Raw genomic sequence first — 25,476 nt, forward strand, 5'->3', positions numbered from 1 at the left:
AGGAAAAAAAATGGAAGTTTACCTTCGTGGCAAAATCAAGAGCCTTCCTGAGTTTGGGCGAAAAACCAGAACGCGTCTGTCTACCTCTGAAAGACTGAGGGCCAGACGCGGAGATCAACGGGCAAACGCCGTAGTCATAGTTGCCTGTGGTAGAAGGGTGACTGTAAAAGGAAACCCGACCTAACGGAAGTCGTTCTGACTCACCTCATGCTCAGGATGAGGGTGAAGAAAGAAAGATTAGAAATCCGAAGTCACAAGAACCGGAAATGCCATAGTCACACAGCGAAATGCAGGAGACAATTGCACAGGCCAAGGCTGAGAGCCGTGATGCCCGTAGAACAGCCATTGTTCCGAAGTACCCACCGTACGCAGGTAAACGAAAGTTTCAGCTGCCAAAAACGATGCTGGGCTATGAGCCCACAGCAAAGAAACCGGAACATTAACTAGCCCTCTGCCAGAAGGAGAGGACTAGCCAAAACTTAGAGAGGTGGTAAGCCACAAAGGATGACTCCTCAAACCTACATTGCCAAAGACAATGCCCCCTCAGAAAATCTGTATGTTACCTCCGAGGCCAACTCAAGCGCACCTTAAGTTTGGACGAAATACCAGAACAAGTCTGATCGCTAGAGAAAGACAGAGTCAGACTCGGCGAAAGACAAACAAGGACCACATAGGTCAGTCGTTGTTTCTAAGAAACCCTGACGTAACTATGATGTCGGTAAGAGAAACAACCTCTCCGGCTAGCCGGAAGTGCGACAGAAGCAGCAGCCCGTGGCTGAAACGACTGTTACACTGACTGAGGCCGGAAGCCAGTATACCCTAAGGCCAGCCCTAGATCCGACCAGAAGAGACCTCAGCGGGTGCTCGAGCTGGTGGACCTAGTTCGCTGTGTTAAAATCAGACTGATGCATAAGAATGAAAATATGCACCCATCAGATCGATTGAAGTCGCCCGACCTCACAGTCCCACAATCCATTGGCTGTGAACAGAGACCATCCAATGCGAAAGTGCCCAGGAGGGGACCTCCCGCCATCACTAAAGTGAAGGGCGGAAGGGGGGTGAGATCGGGAGCACTTCATTGGAGGTGGGGCTTGCCGTTAGAGAAGCCCCTCCCCCTTCCCGAAGCAGTTCTTTTCTCGAACCACGAAAACAAGGATGAGCTTGCCCTTAGACTGCCGGTTTGGGTTGAGCAGAGGACTGGGCCTGCTTCTGTTGAGTAGGCTTGCTCTGTTTCAACCCTTGTAGAGAGAAGTCGGAGAACTGATGTCGTCTGTTCGACTGGATCTCCTTTTGTCTAGCGTCAAGCGCCAAATGACCAAAAAGAGATCCCTCTACCACCGGAGATGCTCTCAAGGTGTCTCTCGTACCTGATCCGTGAACTGCGAGTGTGAGAAGAACAAATCCCTCCGACACCAAACTGCATGAGCATAGTGAAGGGAGGATAGTCACATCTGCTCTTCATTCACCCTAGCAAAGAAGAGTGAAGACGTCATCAGCATCCTGATCTACACTGAGTGTGAATAAATCGAGATAATCGGTCATAGACCAAAAGAGTTCTGATGATCGTGTCCGAAAGGATGCAAGTTCCAAAAACTGACGTCCTATCTCCTCTGAAGAGACAAGGGTGTGTTCTGGTACTGCACAACCGAGTCCCTCATAATCTGTTTTACCAGCAGAGGAAGCAATTCCTGCGTCACCAGTAAAGGTGACCGCAGAAGAGCAAAGGACGAAAGCAAGTTCCGACTAGAGTAAAGCAAGTTGAACTTCCAATGCACAGAAGGAACAAAAGTAGAAGCCTATGTAGCCGTAGCTAGCCAAGGCTGAGCCTGTTCCGGAACTTGCCTTGAGGAACAAGAAGAGGAACAGAGACAGAAGGAATACCACTTCCGGCATGAGATGGCTTCGCCAAAACCTGCGAAAGGTGGTATGCCACAGAAGGAGACTCTTCGAACCGGAAGCAGGAATCCTCCTCCTTCGCGGAACGGAAGTCCGACATCGCCGAAGGGGCAACCAAAGCGGAAGCCGAAACAGCTGATGCACCTTCCGGAAAATAACGGGAAGAAACTTCCGCCGCAGCTTCAAGAGGAACCTGAGCTTTGACGGAAATCACGAATATGTCTGTTCGCTAGCCACAGACTGAACGTCAGAGTGGTCGAGCGAAGGACAAGGACCGAAGTCACAGTCACCAGTGGCGGAAAACGATGCACGGGATAACCGGAAACCCGCGTACCAGGACATCATCTTGACTCATACCCTGACTGGTGTGAGGGTAAGGAAAAGCCGAGTGAACGTCCGAAGCCACCGGAACTGAATGGACGGAAGCCACCCCACCCGAAGGGTGAAATGATGACTGCCCCGGCCGAGGTGAACCTGAATGCCCGAAGGCCGGCCGCTGTTCCTCACTCACCGACATCCGTACGGAATTGCCAGGAAGAGGAACAGTGTATCCGGGCGAAGCCGGAAATGCAACCGACGAAGCCGCCCAATGAGGCAACGAAGGCTGCGTAGACTGAGGCCGGAAGCCAGAACACCCGTAGGCCAGTCTTCGGTCAACTCCACCACGATCCTCTGACGGAAGCGGTGGAGGACCTATGGAACCGGAAGCGCAGTAGCCTAAAACGGCTGCCGCCCTTGCTCTGAAAACACCGATGCCCGCGACGAGGCAAAGGTGAGGTCAGAACAGAAGTGGACTGGGGCCGGAAGCCCGAGCGCCCGTAGGCCAGTCCACTCGATCAACTCCGACTAGACCGCGACGGTGCTAGTGTGGGAGAGGACCTTTCTTTCTTTCTTTCTTTATTTGGTGTTTAACGTCGTTTTCAACCACGAAGGTTATATCGCGACGAGGGAAAGGGGGAGATGGGATAGGGGAGAGATGGGATAGAGCCACTTGTTAAGTGTTTCTTGTTCACAAAAGCACTAATCAAAAAATTGCTCCAGGGGCTTGCAACGTAGTACAATATATGACCTTACTGGGAGAATGCAAGTTTCCAGTACAAAGGACTAAACATTTCTTACATACTGCTTGACTAAAATCTTTACAAACATTGACTATATTCTATACAAGAACCACTTAACAAGGGTTAAAGGAGAAACAGAATCCGTTAGTCGCCTCATACGACATGCGGGGTGCAGAGAAATAAGGATGTGGAAAAGAAGACGTTTGGTAAGTGAAATAAAGGTGATGGATCCAGTCAGGTAGAAATAAGACAACAAGAAAAGAATTGGAAAACTGCAGGGAATAGTAGGGAGAGTTTTCTTGGAAGGAAATATAGGTGAAAGGACTGGTAAGGCAGAAATAAGACAAAAGAAGAGAAGAAACAGAACCGTTAGTCGCCTCTTACGACATGCTGGGTAGCATCGGGTAAATTCTTTCTAGTCCCAACCAATATGGGACTCCCCCTAACCCGCGGGGGGTGGGAGAGGACCTATGCTTCCGGTAAAACCAGAAGCGCAGTGCCGAAACGGCTACCGCCTTTGCTCTGAAACACCCGCATAATCGCTGGGCGGCGAGTGTAACAGAACAGGAAATGCAAGTTGTGAAAATGCCCCAGAGAACTGTCTCCCAAAAGGGAGTTCTTTCTTTCTTTCTTTCTTTATTTGGTGTTTAACATCGTTTTCAACCACGAAGGTTATATCGCGACGGGGAAAGGGGGGGAGATGGGATAGAGCCACTCCAAAAGGGAGTGTCCGGTCGCCTCACGAGGGCTGTTGGACCAGTTCAACTTACCGTCTTTCTTTCTTTATTTGGTGTTTAACGTCGTTTTCAACCATGAAGGTTATATCGCGACGGAACTTACCGTCCATGCCGACCACGGCAGTAGACGACGAAAGGCAGGAAGCTGATCCCTGGAATCGTCACAGACCCCAAGGAACGAGCGTCTCCCACAGCGCTGCATCTCCTCTATCACTAGGTAGTGAAACTAGCAGAGTCAACCACCAAAAGGCGGTGTGGAACGCTGCAATTCTTCTCTCCCAAACTGCGGAACTCTGGAAAAAAGAGCTAAGCAGTATAGACACCAGAGCGCCATGCTCCGATGCCTAAAAGAGGGAAAGCAAGAAGAAAAAGAAGACAAAAACATGCTTAACTGCCCCCCAAACAAGTGTTCGTATGGGGCAGAATAAGTAACGGACATAACGGTATTACATGCGTAGTCCGAAACAACACCAATTACAAACGGTCTGGTAGATACATGACCTAAGTCTTGATCAATGTCAGCCATGCTGGCCAACAAAAAAGGGGGCCAGACAAAAAGTTACTGGAAATTTTTAAGTCCAAAACGGACAAAAATTCAGCAACTACAACGAAATTCCTGTCAAATTAATGACCAAAAAGGAAAGAGCTTACCAACTAACAAAGTAGAAGGTATGTAAGAAGCTAACATTAAGTTTACCTCACCATTACATAGGCCTAGCCACATTAAATACTTGTCAGCTATGCTGACCAACGAAAAATGGCGGCCAAAACGTAAGTTACTGAAAAATTTACAAGTCCAAAAACGGACGAAAAATCAGCAACTACAACAACATTCCTGTCAAACTAATGACCAAAAAGGAAAGAGCTTACCAACTAACTAAGCAGAAGGCAAGTAAGAAGGTAATATTAGGTTTACCTCACCATTACAACGGCCTTGCCACATTTATCACTGTCAGCCATGCTGACCAACAAAAATGGCAGCCAAACAATAAGTTACTGAAAAATTTACAAGTCCAAAAACGGACGAAAAATCACCAACTACAACAAAATTCCTGTCAAAATATTGACCCAAAAAGAAAAGAGCTCACCAACTAACAAAGCAGAAGGCATGCAAGTAAGACGGGCAAGTGGCCGGTGGGTGTCAAACAAATACCAAACCACACAGCCACGAGAGCGCCAAAAATAAACAACCTGCTCCTCAACGCTGAAAAAGTCGTATGATCTTGGACACGTGGTGATAGAGGGGGTGGCGTAATACACACCAATGGGAGGTAACTCCCAGAGTTTGTGCTCGTTACCATGGCTATTTTTAGCTCTTTTGGTGATAGGGTTGCTTCCCTTTAAAAATGTTAGACGGGTAGCCTTTTCAGACCTTAGCATCTCAGACTGTGTCAATGCTATATGTGATTCGGAGTAAGAATATGTAATTTAATCAAAATACACAGTATACAAATGAAGATAAAGATGCAATACTGGACAAAATTTGCTGCAGAAGCAATGCTGAACGGATATGCTTTAGAAACAATATTCAATCAAAATACACAGTATACAAATGAATATAAAGATTGATAAATAACTGACATCACAAATATATCACACATGATCAACATGACATCATATTACATACATTGCATTTGATATCAAACACTTGCATAAATGTAAAGTTAATGAAAAAAAAATGTTGATCACAATACTTATCATAACAAAATCTAAAATGTAATACATGTATCTTGAAGGTGTATTACCGCAGCAGCTGTTGCCCTTTATTTGGCAAGGATTCTTCAAAACAATTCAAATACACCATACAATATTCCTGTATAGCAGAAGTATTAAAACAGCAGTAATAACCAAGATCACAGACAGCATGCAGGTTAAGTGTAGTGCTTCATCATGTGCGTGAAGTGTAGTGCTTTATTATCTTTTTACTTCGTTATTCCATTAATTTCTTAATTGTAGTTAACTTTCACACTGAAAGAAAAAGCAATCAAAAATGTTAATGCTGGAATAAATTCTGTGTATACAAAAATACACAAACTGTAATCCATTTTAATTGTAAAATCACAAAAATATACACAAGCAAAAAACATATAATATTGATCAACTAATGCTGTAAATCACACAATGCTGATGATTATAAAATGCTGAAATGTTCAATAGCAATAAATGTATCACAGAGGGAATTTTCAAAGGTAAACATTTTAAAGTGCATATTCAACCTTGCATAAGTTTCGCAGCAACAAAAAAGCATAAAAACAAACTTCAAAAGTAAACATTTCAAAGTGTATATTCAGCCTCCCATAAGTTACAAAAAATAAAAATAAATAATATAAAAACCCATTAAGATCATTAACTGGGAAATAACAATCAAAAGAAATACACTTACACACTGGTCAAATCCAAAAATACTTATTAAAATCCTCATCTAATCAGAAAACAAGAATGAAAAGTTTACGGAATGTTAACTACATTCTCGTCTTTTGATTCTTGATTTTGAAAGAATAGCAGTCTGTTTGTTTCCGATTTCATCATCTCATTGATAATGTGACTAGCAACTCCGTTCCCTGTTCCCTTCATCACTCATCCAGCTGACAGAGCATAGCGACGCCACGGAGAATCCAGAAATCTGGCAGCTGTTCCGACGGCAGGTTGACAGACATGACAAAGTTGGTGGAATGGCCGGTGGAGGACAGCATCCCGGCTCGAGCCGACGTACGATAGAGAGGACACTCGTAGGTGTGGGCGGGAGCCGCCTTCTCCTTTCCAGCATCTGACGGCTCCTTTCTGGTCGCACTCGAAGTTGTTGAGCTCTGGCGCATCTGTTGTGTAAAGATAACCTTGATGAGATGGATGTTGGATGGCGGAAGACTCTAAGACTATCTTTCATGCTACATATGTGTTGATAAATCACAGGTAAGTTTGGCGATAATCATGATGGTATTTAAGGTTAACATCAAATTCCGAGTAAAAGATGAGCCCACAAATATTGAAAATTTTTTTTGCCACACTGGTGTAAAATGACGATAAAAGAGCCATTGTCAAATCAAATTTCAATTCAGCTGATATGCCGCAAAACACATCATCACCAATAGACGTACACAGACGTGACATGCATGAACAAACTAAACGTACATTTCTTTCACACACACACACACACACACACACACACACACACACACACACACACACACACACACACACACACACACACACTCTCTTTCTCTCTATTTCACACACACACACATTCTCTTTCTCACACACACACACACACTCACACATACACACACACGCACACACACACACACACACTCACACACACAAAGGCATGAATACTCCAATTACCTCCACGGGTTTGAAGTGTATCTCCGGCATGCGGTGGAAGCGTTGGTCAGTGTGCGAGTCCCTTAAACAATGAGCGTCAGGATCCCAGCTGGCCCCATCAAGGTGAAGACCAAAGATTCGAACCCCATCTTCAGGAGGGGCTAGACCCTGTCAAACGAGATAAAAACCGTTGATCACAGAGTAAGACAGAGTGCACAAATCGACGTTGTCACGGAATTTTGGCGTAACTCATTTTAGACAGCTTTTCAGCCGAAGGCCAAAACTGATCATTTTTATTTTATGAAATAGTGTTAATATTTGTACTTGGTATGGATAGATAGATAAAAGAATTTGTATTGTCCATCGTATTTTTGAGAATATTTCTTATGGAGAATGATTTACTTAGTCAAAGCACAAAAACTTCAAAATCACCAAGAATCGAGTTATGCCAAAATTCCAGGACGACAGCGATATAGCCTGTTCCTCTATTTTCTCCTTCCCGCTCTTTCCTTTTAGAGCCTTTTGTCATTTAGCCATTATTTCCTACCTTCGCTTTTTCATTATAGTTCACAATGACTAATCTTCACAAAGCAATAACAGCACATCAAAAACATTACTGCACTTTTCGCAAACAAGGGAAGTTGACCGAAAACTAGAAGCAACGGTGATGGAAGTTGTTCACTACTATAACTTGTAAGGTAAAAAGCACTCAAAGAAGGAAACTTCCATATTTCTTACAAGGTTCAAAACTATCCACATGAATCCTACATTTTGTCTTACAAGGTTCAAAACTATCCACATGAATCCTACAATTTGTCTTACAAGGTTCAAAACTATCCACATGAATCCTACAATTTGTCTTACAAGGTTCAAAACTATCCACATGAATCCAACAATTTGTCTTACAAGGTTCAAAACTATCCACATGAATCCTACAATTTGTCTTACAAGGTTCAAAACTATCCACATGAATCCTACAATTTGTCTTACAAGGTTCAAAACTATCCACATGAATCCTACAATTTGTCTTACAAGGTTCAAAACTATCCACATGAATCCTACAATTTGTCTTACAAGGTTCAAAACTATCCACATGAATCCTACAATTTGTCTTACAAGGTTCAAAACTATCCACATGAATCCTACAATTTGTCTTACAAGGTTCAAAACTATCCACATGAATCCTACAATTTGTCTTACAAGGTTTAAAACTATCCACACAAATCCTACAATTTGTCTTACAAGGTTTAAAACTATCCACATGAATCCTACAATTTGTCTTACAAGGTTCAAAACTATCCACATGAATCCTACAATTTGTCTTACAAGGTTTAAAACTATCCACATGAATCCTACAATTTTTCTTACAAGGTTCAAAACTATTAACACAAATCCTACAATTGACTATAACGTGGTATCGCATTCATTGGACAAGAGAGAGTTGAAACAATTCAATGTCCACCAAACAAAAAACAATCTGATCTTTCATGCAGTTTTCCTCTTTCAGAACACCTTCAACATTTTCTGACTGCTTGTGTTGCAAATGGTGTCTTATGTATATGGTGTGTGTAGCCTACATATCTACATACAGACTTACACCATCAGTGGTTTTAACAAACAAACACACTCAGTAAAACGTATGTATGCAAATCTCGTGTTTAGTGCAACGAATAAGCATGCATGCCTCAACAAGCGATCAACAAACACGGTCACCTAATCTCACAGACATAAAAAATCAACAATAAAAATGCAAGCCACTTCACAACAACAGTCCATTGTATCGTTTTCATTGTTTCTGCTTGTGTGCATATTAAAAACAACATGCGCGACTGTGTAAATTTAAGAAAATGTGAAACTCAGTAAGGTTGTGTACATTGTTTTGCTGTGCAAAAATAAATTGTGTACATGCATGAACAACAACCCAAAACAACAATTCTCACCACCCCTCTCTTTAAGTCCTCAGCTGAACAAACTTGTAGCATGTTTTCAATTCAATGCAACAAAGCAAACTCTGTGAAAAGCTTTACAAAAATATCATCAACATACATATGAAATTCATCAGTTTATTAGGAAAGTACAATTGCTAAAGGAGAAAATGCAACAAAATAACTTTTTGTCTTAACAACAAAATTGACGGCAAAGTGCAGTTTTTTCTTTTCTCTTTTTATTACATCAACATAACCTTTTTCTACGATTAGAAAAAAAATATTTGTCAAAGAATTTTATTCAAGCTTCATACTGTATAACTTGGGCGCTAGTGCAGAAACTAAAAAGACCAATTAGTGTTAGAAACAACAAAGACCACTCACAGCATACGCCATGTCATGGATTACCAGTGACGCCTTTCTGCGCGCTGTCTCCGACACCTCTCCCTGGTACTTGAGCACGTGGAAGTCAAAGACCAGCGAGTCGACAGAGATCCCGACCTTACGAGCGTGATTCTGCAGCACTGCTGTCAGGAAACCTGTGACAGAGAACATGGAAAAACTGTGAGTCCATCTACATGATGAAAGACCGTGCTGCAATCCAATTTTCCTCACTTCAGTTTTTGAAGAAGTTTTTGCTGCAGAGATCTATTTCAGACAACTGGCCATACTCCATACTCACAGTGACACCAATAAATGCACAGCAACTCTGTTTCCTGGGGGGGGGGAGGGGTGGGGTGTTTTGGGGGCTGAGGGTGGTTACTGTGGGAGTGGGGAGGGGAGAGGTACTAGGTGCTGAAGCACCCAAGTTTTCAAAGATTATGGGCTAGGATTTTTAAGAAACAAAGCAACAGATCAGAAATATCACAGCAACCAAATATCTAACCATAAACTAGGATAAGACAAAAAGCACCTCACACATAACCAGACCTGGGAACCCCTGTTTTGCACTTTGAGTATTCTCAAACAAACTTGGTGTATTTTCAAAAAAATGAGAGTACTCCACATGGCGTTTGCACATCCATGATTAAAACATGCCTCATGCGCATCCGTCACACCGTTAATTAAGTTTACCTATACTGTAAACATGTGAAATAATTCCTAACAAGGATTATTTCTTATTTTACACAGACTGTCTGTGGTGGCATTTGTCTTACCATTTAAGAGGTGACCAAAGTAAAAGGGACACAACTGCGCTTATTATTTTGACATGCATTTCAGTTGGTTACTTCCCTTGACTTAAATACACTACGTTTTGTCATGTTCTGGTAATTGCAATTATTAGGTTATAAAATAGAAGTAGTGATGAGAAAATTGTTAGAAGTATTTGAAAGTCATTGGTTACATTTAAGGAATATTTAGATGTTGAAATTATATTTTTAACTATGAAGATATATTATTTATGATGAAACCACCTTCCAACTTTTTGAGTTCCCATGGCTGGAACCGGTCTCTCCCTCTGAACTCAGCTGGTTCCAGACGTGCCAACTTTTAGTCTCTGACCTTTTCAAGCTGTTATTCCTAATTCAGGTATGGAAATGTTTTAATATTTAATGCAATTGTTTTATAAATGATGGGTGTGTTGGTTTGTAAAATGTATTTGAGGAAATGTTTAATATGGACCAAAGATGAGTCTGATTTGAACCAAATATAAAAATTAGATGAGGAACTACCATGTGGGATGGACAGGAACTGCAGGAAATGACTTGCAGAAGTTAGTTGAAGACAGGAAGGAATAAGCCTTTGATTGTGATGAGATCATGAACAAAGTTTACATTGAAAACTAGTTGCAAGAATAACATCTTACCTTGGGGTGGTAACTTCATATTATAATCATAACATTTTGTCAAGTTTGTGTTTCCCACTCTGTTGAGTATGACTCAGCCTTCTGGCATGCCAGACTTGGTCAGGGACTTTCTGGAATTTCCAAGATAGCAACTGCATCTTGGAATAGTGGAATACTAATTATACTTATGACTGTTTAACAATGTTATGTTTGTACTTGGTGTCAAGTTTCTCTGTTGTTTATTAATTGTAATTGTCGCTTTGTTGTGATGGGAGAAAAGACATGTTGAAGAGTAGAACACTTTGAGTTTGATTGATGGAGTTGGGACTAATGTTTTGATGTGAGAGGAATCACATGTGTGTTAATCAATGCGGGCACAGTTATCTTTTGTGACACTGTGTACAGTATGGTTGAGTAAGATATGGCTGAAATGTATTTTAGTCATGTCAAAGAAGAACTTAAGGTATTGAATGCTTTGATTCTTCTGTGAGTGGTGTATTTTAATTCATCACTAGTGGGCGTAGTGACGTTTTGACTTGACTTTGTTTGCACTTGGTCATAGCAACTCAAAACATAACTTCTTGTCCATGTTTAAAAGAAAATTGTTATCATAGATGGTGATTGAACATTTTCTTATTAATGTTGATTCCTATGTCGTGCGTCACATGACATACTTTTCAGTTTTCTAAAGCGCTCAAGTTTTTGTCATAAGAAGTGTTTGTCTTGTTTTGTATTTGTATTCTCGTCCTATGTTCTTATTGTCTTATGTTGTTTTTGTCGTTTGTTTTATATGTATGTTGTTATTGTTGACAACTATATAAAAAAGAGTGTTCTGAATGAAACGGAAATTAGCATTATTATTATTATTATTTTTGAGATGTATACATGTACTTATATTGTTTTGTTTCATTTTCAGGGGTAACGTTTTTTAATATGCTTGAACTGGCATTGACTGAAAAAGCTTTGGTTTCATCTCTGTTTGCGTAATTTGTTTTGAGGTTAGAAAATGGATTTTAGTAGACTGTAAAAGAGAAGTTATTGAAGTTGTGAAAGACTATTCTTTTGAGTTTTGTACTTTACATTGATTTGGATTGATGAATATTATTTTTGATTTCGCCGATAAATAAAATTGGAACACTTTTCTTTTGCTTTACAATATTGTGTGAGTTGTGAACGATTTGTTTGTTATTTTTTGAAGTTTAAATACTCGTAAACGCATTACCTCACCCATTCTCTCAGAGATCTGGCAATACGACTCATGTAGTATTGTTAAGGTTACATTTTGGCGCCCAATAAGGGACTGAGGTAATTGTTTTTATATTTTTTGATTTTTTGTAAACAATATACTTTTTCAATTTTTTTTAATAACTATAACTTAAACGTAAACAGAGAGAGAACTTAGTGATTATCAGTCATGTCGGAGGCTAGGGACTGCCAGAATCCCCCAAATCCAGGGAAGGTTGCCTCAGAGAAGGCCAAGATAGCTCCAAGAGCAGCATATTCTTTAAACGGGAACCAGTCAACCAGAGGGGGCCGCCGTTGACTGCACAAGAGAGCGCCCATAGGCTGACAATGGCAGCAGATGCAGTGGACGGTGGTATCCGCCGGTTGCCTGCTGTTAGGCTGCAAAGTCCCCTCACAGTGTCTTTAAATCCGGGGGAACTTTTTGAACTCAGGGGAAAAATCGTGACTGACAGTAACACCGTAACCAGCACATCCGTAACCAGCAACGCCGTAACCGTATACCCAAGGGATCCAGATTGCCTCCCTTGTGGCCTTGTGGTTGTAACCGCACAGTGTTTGGACTCTACCGTAAAAGTAGTTGTTAAAAATACCTCAAGAAAATCTGTGCAGTTACAAAGTTCTGATATTTTAGCTGAGCTAGACTTTACTGACTGTGGTACCAGTAGTGTGGATTCTTTAGTAGGCCCAGCATGTGAGTCACAGATTAAGGCGAACGGTGTGAACAGTACGTGTCTGATTGATTCTGGTTCACAAGTTACAGTGGTGGGAGAAACTTTCTTCCGCAAACATCTTCGTCATCTGGAACTCCGGGACCTGAGAACAAAGTTAACCGTCAAGGGGGCGGGTGGACATATTGTACCTTACTTAGGCTATGTGGGGATGGATATATGTTTACCTTTTGATGTTGTTGGTGTGAGTGAGACTGTGCATGCCATGGTATTGGTTTGCCCGGATACTGAGTACAGCCGTAAAGTCCCTTTCATTGTAGGTACAAATGTTTTGTCTTTGTTTGCCAAGAAATGTGAGGAGAGAGCTGGTGTAAATTTTGCAACAGTCCTTCCACTCAAAAGTGAAGTAGCCTTCTCTTACAAAGATATGTCCAGGAACGAGACCGGACGGTTGGGTGCAGTGCGGCTGGTAGGGAAAAATGTTGTGGTCCCTGCGGGAAAGACCCTAGAGGTAAAGTGTGAAACGGGAGCACGTCTGCCTTGTACAAGAAGTTCTGTCCTGGTACAAGAGCCAGTTTTTCAACCTTTAGCAGAGGGGTTGAAAGTGATTAGTTGCAAAACACCCACCAACTCTCTACCTCGTCTCAAGGTTTTCATCCGTAATGACTCGGATCATAGCATTGTCCTCAAGCGACGTCAGATTGTTGCTGACATGTATATTGTGCAGGCTGAGTATGATGTCCAAAGAGTTCTTTCTACTTTGGCTCCCTCTGATCGGGACAGCACAGAAGAGACAGTCCATTCCTGTAGTACGACGACTACCGCCTCATCACAGCCGGCACCTGATACAACACCCAGCAGTGGATCAGGTTTGCCCTTCAAGTTTGCTGAAAACGCCCCGTCTGAGTGGTCTGAACGCTTTAGGAAACGGTTGGACACTTTTGATGATGTTTTTATTAAAGGCGAGTTTGATGTAGGACGGGCGGAAACAGGCCTGTTCGACATTGACCTTCAACCCGGACCGGACATCAGAGAGAGGGCCAGACCACTTTCGCCCAGGGACTTTGAGGAATGTCGACAACACATCCAAGGCTTGTTGGATGCTGATGTCATCAGGCCGTCGCATTCTCCATTTGCCAGTCCAATTGTCCTTGTGAGAAAGAAAACTGGCGCTCTACGTATGTGTGTAGACTACCGGAAAGTGAACGCTCGCACTGTCAGGGATAGTTATTCTATTCCCAAGGTTGAGGACTTGTTTTTAACCCTGAATGGTGCTAAGTTTTTTACGAGCATGGATTTGTGCAAGGCGTATTACCAGGTTCCTATGTCAGAGCAGGCGAGCAAAATATCAGCTTTTATCACTCCTTTTGGTTTGTTTGAATGGGATAGATTGTCGCAGGGACTTGTTAACGCTCCGGCATGTTTTCAACGGCTGATGGAAACTGTTTTCAGCGATATGAACCTTGTAGAACTGATTGTATTTTTGGATGACATTTTAATCCATGCAACGTCTCTTGACGAACTTGAGGAAAGAACTGTGCGTGTGCTAGAGAGACTGCGTAAGTTTAACCTGAAGCTTGACCCTGCAAAATGCATCTTTGGCGCAACTGAGATTCGACACCTTGGGTACGTCATCTCAGAGGGAACGATACGCCCAGATCCAGATAAACTTGCTGCAGTCAAAACATGGCCAAAACCTACCACTGTAAAAGAGGTGAAGAGCTTTATCGGCTTTGCAGGTTTCTATCGTCGGTTCCTTAAAGATTTCTCACGTCTGGCCAAACCTTTGAATGACTTGACCATCGGATATGTCCCGACCAAGTGTCAGAAGAAAGGAGCTTCAAAGAAACCAACGCTGAGCCTATCGTCAGACATAACCCATCTGTGGGGTGAGAAGCAGCAACATGCATTTGACTCCATTATCCACGCTCTCACCAACGCCCCTGTCCTAGGTATTGCAGACAAACGGAAGCCTTTTACACTTCATTGTGATGCCAGCGGGACAGGACTGGGAGCCGTGCTGTACCAAGAACAGGACAACCAGTTAAAAGTGATCGCGTATGCAAGTCGAGGCTTGAACAAGTCAGAACAGAACTACCCGGCTCATAAGCGTGAATTTTTAGCATTGAAGTGGGCGATGAGTGACAAGTTCAATGATTATCTTTTGGGCTCACCGGTGACTGTAGTGACAGATAACAATCCGCTATGTTACATTCTAAAGAATGCAAAGTTGGATGCCACCAGTCATCGTTGGCTTTCATCCCTTTCTGTGTTTGACTTTCAGCTACGGTACAAGAAAGGCACTACTCATGTGGATGCAGATGCGTTATCTCGACTTCCCCAGCCGCCTCCTGAAGAAGACCGTGACTATCAAAAGATGTTGGAGGAAACTGAATTCCTGCGAGAAAAAGCCAAACGGTTCGACGAAGAAGCCCAGGAAACCACAGACGTGACAGAGTTGAACCGCGAAACCGTGTGTGCCCTTCTGACTGCCAAAGGAGTTGGACGCACTGCGACACTGCATAAACAGTCAGTTAGGCATGATCAAGCAGCTCCAGGCAACATTGACACCCACAGTTCTGAGTCAGAATGGCCTCCAGCCGTCGAACAACTTGTCATGGACCCTTCCCTGCTTTCAGAAAATGAGCTTGATCCACCCATGTTGAAACCTTTTTCCTTTTCAACAGCTGACTGGAAGAAATTCCAGTTGGCTGATAAAGATATCAAAGTTGTCATTCAGCATTTGTCGCGGAAGCAGAGATTGGAGGTGAGTGGTTTATCCGAGATCACACGGGAACTGCGCACGTTTGCCCGAGAACAAGACAAGCTCGTGTTAGTTGAAGGTGTTCTTTACAGGCGGACTGTGGACGAATCAGAGAGTCCTCGTCTTCAGCTTGTAATTCCAAAATCCCACCGACAAGAAGCCATGAAGGGTGTCCACGAAGAACTTTTTCACATCCATTTTGATAGTGCTATCAAACAGGCAAGACTTAGATTCTTTTGGCCCTTCATGTCCAGAGATCTGGAACAAAAGATCAAAGACTGCAATCGCTGTATTAGACGAAGTGCCACACAACAGAAAGCCCCAATGCAGAGCATTATCACCACATTTCCGTTAGAGCTGCTGTCCATAGACTTTTTGACCATAGATGTGAAAGGCCAGAAACAGGACATTTTAGTTATCATGGACCATTTTACCAAATTTTCCCAAGCCATTTTGACAGCCAACCAAACAGCAAAATCAGTGGCAAAGGCCTTGTGGGATCATTTTTTTTCAATTTATGGTTTCCCAAAAAACATCTTGTCCGATCAAGGACGAGACTTTGAGTCAAAGTTGGTCAAGGAACTCTGTGCCATGGCAGGAATCAAGAAGATAAGGACAACTCCTTACCATCCTTCTGGTAATCCGGTGGAACGGTGGAACCGCACTCTCATCGGTATGCTTCGAAGTCTCGAGGAGGAAAAGAAAACAGACTGGCGGAAATACATCAAATCTGCAGTTCACGCCTACAACTCCTGCATACATAGCAGCACAGGGTATAGCCCGTACTTTCTTTTCTTCGGCAGACACCCGCGGCTGCCAGTGGATTTGGCGTTTGGCTTGGATCTGGATCACCGAAACAAAACCAGTACCAGACAATTTGTCAAGGATCTGAAGCAACAACTCAAACAGGCCTACGAAAACGCATCGCATCAAATGGACAAAATGAGGAGCAAAAACAAAGCCCGTTATGATGTTTCGGCCCGTGCAGCAGAATTGGAGGTTGGAGACCGGGTTTTGGTCAGAAGAATGGGACCCCGACTTGTCTCCAAGGTCACAGACAGGTGGGAACAGAGTGTATACGTGGTGTCTTCAAAGTCGCCAAACGTTCCGGTATACACAGTTCAGGATGAATCCGGCATTGGACCAAAAAGGACACTCCACAGGAACCTGCTGTTACCAATAGGCGTGTTAGGTGACATCCCCACACCATTGGAACCAACACTCACTACCCCAGCGCCGAACATTCCGAAGCATAGGATGTCACCGTTGGAACCAGAGCCATATGATGAGCCATCGGAAGGCAGAGAGATAGGCCCGTTCCGGGTCATCATTGATCGAGTCAAAAACCCTGTTTATCCCTCGAGTACAAGTCCGAGCGCTGATGATGATCAGGCTCCACCCAGTGATAGTGATTTGTCAGTTTCCTCAGAGAACGAGAAATCGGGAGGAAACACTTCGGACGGAGAAGTCGACAGTGATCCACCCCCGCTCAGAAGATCTACCAGGAAGAGACGCCCTGTAGAAAAACTCAATTTGGTTCACCGGCTAGGTGATCCATTGAATATGGCCAAGCATAAACTCATGAGTGTCAGGAGTGAGATGTGCCAAGCGCTTGAGAGTCCAGGGCTACTAGCAGTAGAAAATGGCGTGCGACGCTGTATGGAAAGTTTGGCGGAAATATGTAGGGTGCTTGGTGCATTAGGTTTCGGATAAGTTTTTTCTGCGGTTTGATAACCATGTATTGTTTTGTTGACTGTATTTTCCACTGAGTGTAATAGAAAATCTGATTGATTTTTGTGAAATTGTACTACTGTAAGTGTAAACACCACAATATTTTGAAATATGTTTGTGGTTGCTTACAGGCACTAGCCTAACAGAGACCAAGAGCAGTCAAAGGGAAATATGACTGAGTCCTCAGTATTTGAAATTGTGGCGAAAGTTCCAAGGGGAACAGTGGTTCCGGTTGTGTGCATGCCAATCCAGCATGCAGTCACTGACATTCGTAAATATGTAGTAACGTGTGTTTTTGCTTTGTGATTGAATGAAGTTCATACCCTATAATTTGGGTGTTGGTCAATTTTGGAAACTTGTGTTTATGTGCTTGACGATATCATGGGCGTGCGTCTGTTTTTGTATTTGTGTGAAATTAACATGATTTTAAATTTTTTTGAATGATCGTTTGGTAGGCTGAATTTGAGTGTTATAATTAATGAGTGGGATTTGTTTTCAGCGCTATTCTTTTAGTTAGATTTGAGTCGTAGACATGCACCGGTTGTCTTTTAAGACACTTTCGTTAACACATGAGAGATTAGCCATGTCGAGTTGACATATCCAATGACAATGTTTTAAGTTTTTGAAATGTTCACATGATTACTAGTGTTAGTAATAAGGAAACATTTTCTTTGGAGGGGTGTATGTAAACATGTGAAATAATTCCTAACAAGGATTATTTCTTATTTTACACAGACGGTCTGTGGTGGCATTTGTCTTACCATTTAAGAGGTGACCAAAGTAAAAGGGACACAACTGCGCTTATTATTTTGACATGCATTTCAGTTGGTTACTTCCCTTGACTTAAATACACTACGTTTTGTCATGTTCTGGTAATTGCAATTATTAGGTTATAAAATAGAAGTAGTGATGAGAAAATTGTTAGAAGTATTTGAAAGTCATTGGTTACATTTAAGGAATATTTAGATGTTGAAATTATATTTTTAACTATGAAGATATATTATTTATGATGAAACCACCTTCCAACTTTTTGAGTTCCCATGGCTGGAACCGGTCTCTCCCTCTGAACTCAGCTGGTTCCAGACGTGCCAACTTTTAGTCTCTGACCTTTTCAAGCTGTTATTCCTAATTCAGGTATGGAAATGTTTTAATATTTAATGCAATTGTTTTATAAATGATGGGTGTGTTGGTTTGTAAAATGTATTTGAGGAAATGTTTAATATGGACCAAAGATGAGTCTGATTTGAACCAAATATAAAAATTAGATGAGGAACTACCATGTGGGATGGACAGGAACTGCAGGAAATGACTTGCAGAAGTTAGTTGAAGACAGGAAGGAATAAGCCTTTGATTGTGATGAGATCATGAACAAAGTTTACATTGAAAACTAGTTGCAAGAATAACATCTTACCTTGGGGTGGTAACTTCATATTATAATCATAACATTTTGTCAAGTTTGTGTTTCCCACTCTGTTGAGTATGACTCAGCCTTCTGGCATGCCAGACTTGGTCAGGGACTTTCTGGAATTTCCAAGATAGCAACTGCATCTTGGAATAGTGGAATACTAATTATACTTATGACTGTTTAACAATGTTATGTTTGTACTTGGTGTCAAGTTTCTCTGTTGTTTATTAATTGTAATTGTCGCTTTGTTGTGATGGGAGAAAAGACATGTTGAAGAGTAGAACACTTTGAGTTTGATTGATGGAGTTGGGACTAATAGGACTGTTTTGATGTGAGAGGAATCACATGTGTGTTAATCAATGCGGGCACAGTTATCTTTTGTGACACTGTGTACAGTATGGTTGAGTAAGATATGGCTGAAATGTATTTTAGTCATGTCAAAGAAGAACTTAAGGTATTGAATGCTTTGATTCTTCTGTGAGTGGTGTATTTTAATTCATCACTAGTGGGCGTAGTGACGTTTTGACTTGACTTTGTTTGCACTTGGTCATAGCAACTCAAAACATAACTTCTTGTCCATGTTTAAAAGAAAATTGTTATCATAGATGGTGATTGAACATTTTCTTATTAATGTTGATTCCTATGTCGTGCGTCACATGACATACTTTTCAGTTTTCTAAAGCGCTCAAGTTTTTGTCATAAGAAGTGTTTGTCTTGTTTTGTATTTGTATTCTCGTCCTATGTTCTTATTGTCTTATGTTGTTTTTGTCGTTTGTTTTATATGTATGTTGTTATTGTTGACAACTATATAAAAAAGAGTGTTCTGAATGAAACGGAAATTAGCATTATTATTATTATTATTTTTGAGATGTATACATGTACTTATATTGTTTTGTTTCATTTTCAGGGGTAACGTTTTTTAATATGCTTGAACTGGCATTGACTGAAAAAGCTTTGGTTTCATCTCTGTTTGCGTAATTTGTTTTGAGGTTAGAAAATGGATTTTAGTAGACTGTAAAAGAGAAGTTATTGAAGTTGTGAAAGACTATTCTTTTGAGTTTTGTACTTTACATTGATTTGGATTGATGAATATTATTTTTGATTTCGCCGATAAATAAAATTGGAACACTTTTCTTTTGCTTTACAATATTGTGTGAGTTGTGAACGATTTGTTTGTTATTTTTTGAAGTTTAAATACTCGTAAACGCATTACCTCACCCATTCTCTCAGAGATCTGGCAATACGACTCATGTAGTATTGTTAAGGTTACAATACATTTAAAACAAATGCTTTTTTCAATTTTTACTGACAAAAACTGTACCGTATTTGACGGACTACAAGCCGCGACTTTAAAAAAAAAAAATCGCATTGCGGCTTATAAAAAGATGCGGCTAAAACGTTACCTAAACTTGAATAGCATTCACCTAATGGAAGTCGCCGCGGATTTTCATTTCACTCGATTAGCGATTACCGGTACTTTATTAGCTCTCTACTCAAGACTCGGCGCTTTTCTCTTTCTTTCGCGAATCTTCGTTTGTCAACAAGTCGTCGTGACAAGCGTACAGAGAAACACCGGATGTATCAGGATCTCGCGCGCGCGAGATTTAGTTTTTGTGTGTCTTGCGATAGTTGGAGGAGCGAGAGCCGCCATGTTGTGTTTTCGTCTGCTCGAAATGTGCGCAAAAGTCGTAAATCATCCCAAAAAAGCTTCATCCGGGCGGGACTCCATGTGTGTGTTGGTTACAAATTGTGTGTGAGTGATATTTTTCTTCAAACTTTTTCACTTTTCTTCTTTGTTTCACTTGTTTTTTCTCGGAGCCGATTTCGCCAAATACCGTACTTTCGTTTGCCTGGTTGTTTTGATTGATTGACACGATCCGATTATTTTTTTTTCGACGGCGGCTAATATAGTGACGTAATCATGTGCCAAAATACTGGATCGGCTTCAGGATGGGCTTGTGAAGAAAAGTAGTCTAGGAATTTTTCTCGTCGTATTTTTTTCCCATGCGTACAAAATACGGCGAAATCGTATGGGTTCCCAGGTCTGCATAACTTATCCGGACCCATCCCTCAGTCCCCTAAAAAGAAGTCCTCTGAAAAAGAAACACATTTCACAAAACATGCAACCCACCTTGAGGGAAGAAGAAACCAGGCAGCCAGAAGCTGTTAGGCTGGGTTCGCATGGGTTCATCCGTCTCCACCTCTGGCTGGCCCACCTGCCGTGTGACCTGACGGAACTGACGCTCGATGGTGCGGCACAGGATCTCCGCCCAGGAGGAGAAGAAGTCCACACGCTGGTCCAGGTCCTTCACCCAAGAGCCCAGAGGTTTGTTGGACTCGTACGCTGCTGCCTGTAGTGTATAAGAAAATCAGCTTGACAATGAAGGACTAAATGCACAGTAGCAGATAAATGCAGTTTATTATATTGTACAAACAAATGAAGATCATGTAAGAAAGAACATGTGCAGGGTCTTGTTCTTAGAACAGTAGGGGAGCTTCTGGTCTGCCAAACATGGGCTCGTCTGTCATGAAACTGTATGAGTGTTAGAAACATAAGACAGTTTTAAATGTAATAGCATGGACCCTGCTGCCAGGCTTATAGAGCCCTCTTCAAAACCGCCAAGGTGTCCACACTCTCTGAGCTCATAATTAAATATGTCAGGATAACTTTGACTTGCTCCAAATCTCAGACAAACTTCTCTTTTCTTTCTGAAACTATCAACGCCAACACATTTTTCCTTCCCATGTAAATGCTTCCATCAGCTCATCATTCAACAAATCCCAACACTTACCTTCCAATGCGCAGGGATCTCCTGCCTGAACAGAGCATTGTAGGCCTCCTCCAGCTGGTCGGACATGATGATCTCCCCCTTGATGGCCAAGGTCAAGGACACCAGGGTGGAGTGGATGACCTCCAGCAGGTGGTTGAAGCGGACAGTCTCTTGCCTCAGGACGGTCACCAGGGCGTTGTTGCCTAGAGTCGCTGTGGCCGTAGAGTACAGGGCTGTAACAAGACAACGAGGAAATTAAGATAACTTTTTTTTTATTCTGTGTTTTTCTTTCAAGCAACTGATGCTAGGGTTTTATGCTCTTTGGCCCCATACCGGGATGGTCAAGGCAAGTAAACTTAAGAGACCCAAAACATACCTGACAGCATTACAGAGCCAACCAACCCATCAACCAAGCAAATAAATACAGCCAATTTTCTTCATTACATGTATTTCAAAAATGAATCCAATCTAAAATGCATATAGTCAAATATGAACCATTCTAATACAGCAATAAAAGTGTCCATCCAAGCTTAACATCACTGCACAGAATCTTGTTAAGTCACGAATACTGCAGTGGGCTGGGATGCTAGGAGGGGATTTGATTTGATTTGATTGTCGTTGCTTTTTGGGTCCAGCGGACCATATAGGCTAAATCAGGACCCCCTAGGAGGGCACAGAATGAGGGGAAGTCAGGAAGATGGATCAGGAAATACAGTTCAATATATATGTGACTCCTCAGCAGTCAACCCCTTGACTGTCGGAAGAATTTTGTAAAAAATTCAATAAACTGTCGGAAGAATTTCGTTAAAAAATTCAATAAAAAAAAATATATATGATAGGTATTGTGGCAGTCTAGGGGTCAATGAGAATCAAGTGAAGTTTTGCACATGCTCACCATTGACTTTTTCCTTGTCCATGCCCTTGGTGTTGACGTCACGGTTGACCAGACCCTTCAAGGTCAGCTGTAGGTGTTTGGCCGTGCTGCCGCCTCCTGGAGTTGTCTCCTCTTCCACACCCTCCACTGCTGGAGGCAGACGTTTCTGAATCTCCGCCGCCAGCTCCAGAACCACTTCATCGTCACTCTGCTGAGCACTGTAGGGATACACACAATGAGGTTTAACAAGTCATTGCAATCCAGCCTTCGTGTTCTTCGTGTTAAATGTTTACTGATGTAGCTTGTTGCTGTTCTTCATGGGCACTGTTTGACAACAGAAGATTTTCTTGATGCTAATTTCTTGATGCTAAGGTTCCACTTCCAACACATATTGTGTCAAAAAAAGTCACTTCCGAATTCTTTTTTGTGCCTTCTCTCATGCAATTTCACTCTAATCCTAGAACCAAACATTAAGGATTTATTATAATGTGTGGAAAATATGTATAAATATGTGCAGTGGCACACATAAATGCAACAGCAAAAGCAAGCAACAACAAAAAACTTGTGTTAATTCACAAGTACCAAGGCATCATTGTGATTGAAATGGGAAAGACATGAGCCACAAGTATAACCACAACTAAATCGTACTACATAGTGGAACCCCCATTTTAAGACTTTAAAAAATCCGAGAAAATGGGGAGGGAGGGAGTGTTGAAATTGGGGTAAATCTAGAGATGTTATGAACAGAAAATCTGACAAATTTCAGGTGTTAAAAAGAGGGGTGTGACTGTACAAGGTGAGTGAGTAACACTCAAAGCACACTGACCCGCCCTTGCTGTGAGTGATGCCAGGCTGGACGTCCACCAGCGTGTGAATGATCTCACTGGCCTGCATCTCACGGCAAGCCTTCTCCGCGTTGTACGTCATTCCAAAGACGTCGGGCGAGTCTTCTGCTGGCAGCTCCTCCACGAAACTCAGCACCATGTTGAATGGAAGGGTCTCGGGCACCGGCTGGTACATCTGCAAAAGTTGTTATCGTATTGTATGTATTCTGTTGTACATGGCATAGACACAGAATGAACAAGTAGAAATGTGCTCTCACAAAAATATTCTCTAAAATGCAAGGGAAATTTGCAAAATAACATGGTGCATGCAAGTATCTTACAAGTCAGATAAACTTATGTCAGTAAAATCCTGATGAGCTACAGAACAAGTACCGGCTAAACTAAAAGAAAAGTTCATTTTGTAAAATTCACAAAATGTTTTGGTTTTATGTACATTAAAAATAAAGTCATTATGTTTGATTCAATTTTTTCTTGAAATTGATGCTGTAACACTGTGTAGCCTTAAGAGACAAAAGAAGATGGTAACAGTACTAGCTGAAACCCATATCACAAACAATTGACAGAAAGAGGTCACTACAGGTGTTTACCTGACTAGAAGAATAGCAGTAGCCCGGTGTCAGTGACTCAGGGCAGTAGAACTTGTTCAACAGACTCAGGAGACACCTGCGATCAAAGTCATCCGTGACACGACCCCCGTAGGTGACCTCTCCGGTCAGGTAGCGCAGTGCCTCCCAAGGAATGTCATCCTGACCTTCCATCAGCATCTGCAGCTTCAGGATGGCTACCTGCAAACACCGGCATCCTTTGTCAAGGTATGTAGCAATGCACTGGTAAAACGCTTAGTTTTAAGTGATTGCAATCTTCAATTAGTTCTATAGACGTGGTATGCAAAGTAAACAGAATATCTTCAAGGAACAAACATTTTACATGAACCAACCAACATTCAACTGCTAATGTGTAATCTGACCTACTTTGAATACTTTCATCATGATTTATGTACATCAAAATAAATTCTAAGAAGTTCAGAAATCTGCTATAGTTTCAAAATATTCTTCTAGTTATACATGCCATGTGGAGAGTCCTTAATCCTTTACCCTGTCTGCTCTGGAGAAAGTGAACACGCACTGAAAGTCGTTAAACTTCCAAACAAAACTGAACAATCAGCTAACCTCCAAGTCTGAGTCGTTGAACTCGTATGGAATGTTATAGCCGAGTGATCCAAACTTCTTGCGTTCATGTATGACAGCGTTGAAGAGACAGAGGCCGTAGAGCAGCGTGTGCCATCCCGGCTTGCTGGAACCTTCCTCGTACATTTTCTCCGACACGATCCCTGCTCCTGAGCTTCCAAACGTCTTCAGTAGGTTGGCCTTCAGACCTCGTGGAGACTCCACTGTCATCTGAAATCAGGTGCCCATGAACTGATGTATACATTTCTGGGTTGAAGTAGCCAATGTTTGCCCTAATTTACATCAGAATTCAAGCTGCATTTAAGAATTTCTGCCTGTTCTAAAAATCCCATTGCCTAGCACAGATGGTACCAACAACAGAAAAAGCTTTGGTGTAGAAGACTGGTCTTGAAAGAGCATTGGTTAAAAAAATGCCGACATTTGTTCTTCTTTTTTTGTTACTGAAGTTAAAGCTGACGAGCATGTATGCATCTGTGAACTAGAGTAGTGTTTTAAATAACAGGAATATTTTGCTGGAAATAATTTTCTGGAAAGTTCCTGTTAATAAATAAGGACAACAAAACTGAGTTGAGAAAAAAAAACAAAAAAACACACACCAACCAAAACAGAACAAAAACACAAACCTTAATTCCTGTCTGCAGAATGGAGATGGGAAAAGATGGATCAGGGCGTGAACTCAGCCACAGGCGGAACTGGGGGTCCACGTCATTAGAGGAAGATGAGTTGAACCTGAATAAACAAAAGCGTTCATACACATAATTTTCCACTGACCAGTGGTAAAGACACATCACCAAAACAGTTGATATGGTTTTTTTTATGCATGCTTTCAATGGAACATATCTACAAAATTTTATAAGTAAATTTTAATTTAATTAATATACTTACCCAACTCACATATAGCAATTAACTCTAGTTCAGTGCTGGTTACGCTGTACGCGTCCCCTTGGTAACAAGGGAGACCACTCTAAAAAAGAGAGTGACCAATCCCATAAGGCCAGACCAACTACCGGTCCGACTTCCGTATGCGTGCGCATACGCCGCCATTTGTATCATTCCATCGAAGCCCAACTCACTCCCTTTTTTTTAGTCCCAAATACCACCACAGCGGGGAGGCGGGAGGGATTAAACGATGTGAGTTGGGTAAGTATATTAATTAAATTAAAATTTACTTATAAAATTTTGTATTAAATTACATACACTATACCCAACTCACATATAGCAGATTGCTACTATAGGTGGTGGGTACTTACCAAAATTCAACCA

At 41.8% G+C, this 25,476-nt stretch overlaps 1 protein-coding gene across 1 annotated transcript in view; it reads right to left on the minus strand.

The window, feature by feature from the left end:
* Window positions 1-5,051: 5,051 nt before the first annotated feature.
* LOC138953122 (dynein axonemal heavy chain 6-like) overlaps window positions 5,052-25,476 on the minus strand; it is a 141,426-nt gene continuing 121,001 nt past the window's right edge. The window contains exons 74-83 of the mRNA XM_070324913.1: window positions 24,837-24,942; window positions 24,196-24,423; window positions 23,614-23,811; window positions 23,008-23,201; window positions 22,203-22,399; window positions 21,329-21,540; window positions 20,668-20,887; window positions 9,322-9,476; window positions 7,034-7,180; window positions 5,052-6,510 (exon numbers count right to left, since the gene is read on the minus strand). Of these exons, the coding sequence (XP_070181014.1) occupies window positions 6,268-6,510; window positions 7,034-7,180; window positions 9,322-9,476; window positions 20,668-20,887; window positions 21,329-21,540; window positions 22,203-22,399; window positions 23,008-23,201; window positions 23,614-23,811; window positions 24,196-24,423; window positions 24,837-24,942 (1,900 nt within the window). The 3' untranslated portion in view covers window positions 5,052-6,267. The remainder of the gene's footprint in view (window positions 6,511-7,033; window positions 7,181-9,321; window positions 9,477-20,667; window positions 20,888-21,328; window positions 21,541-22,202; window positions 22,400-23,007; window positions 23,202-23,613; window positions 23,812-24,195; window positions 24,424-24,836; window positions 24,943-25,476) is intronic.

The sequence above is a fragment of the Littorina saxatilis genome, linkage group LG17, assembly GCF_037325665.1.
Source record: "Littorina saxatilis isolate snail1 linkage group LG17, US_GU_Lsax_2.0, whole genome shotgun sequence".
Taxonomy (NCBI): domain Eukaryota; kingdom Metazoa; phylum Mollusca; class Gastropoda; order Littorinimorpha; family Littorinidae; genus Littorina; species Littorina saxatilis.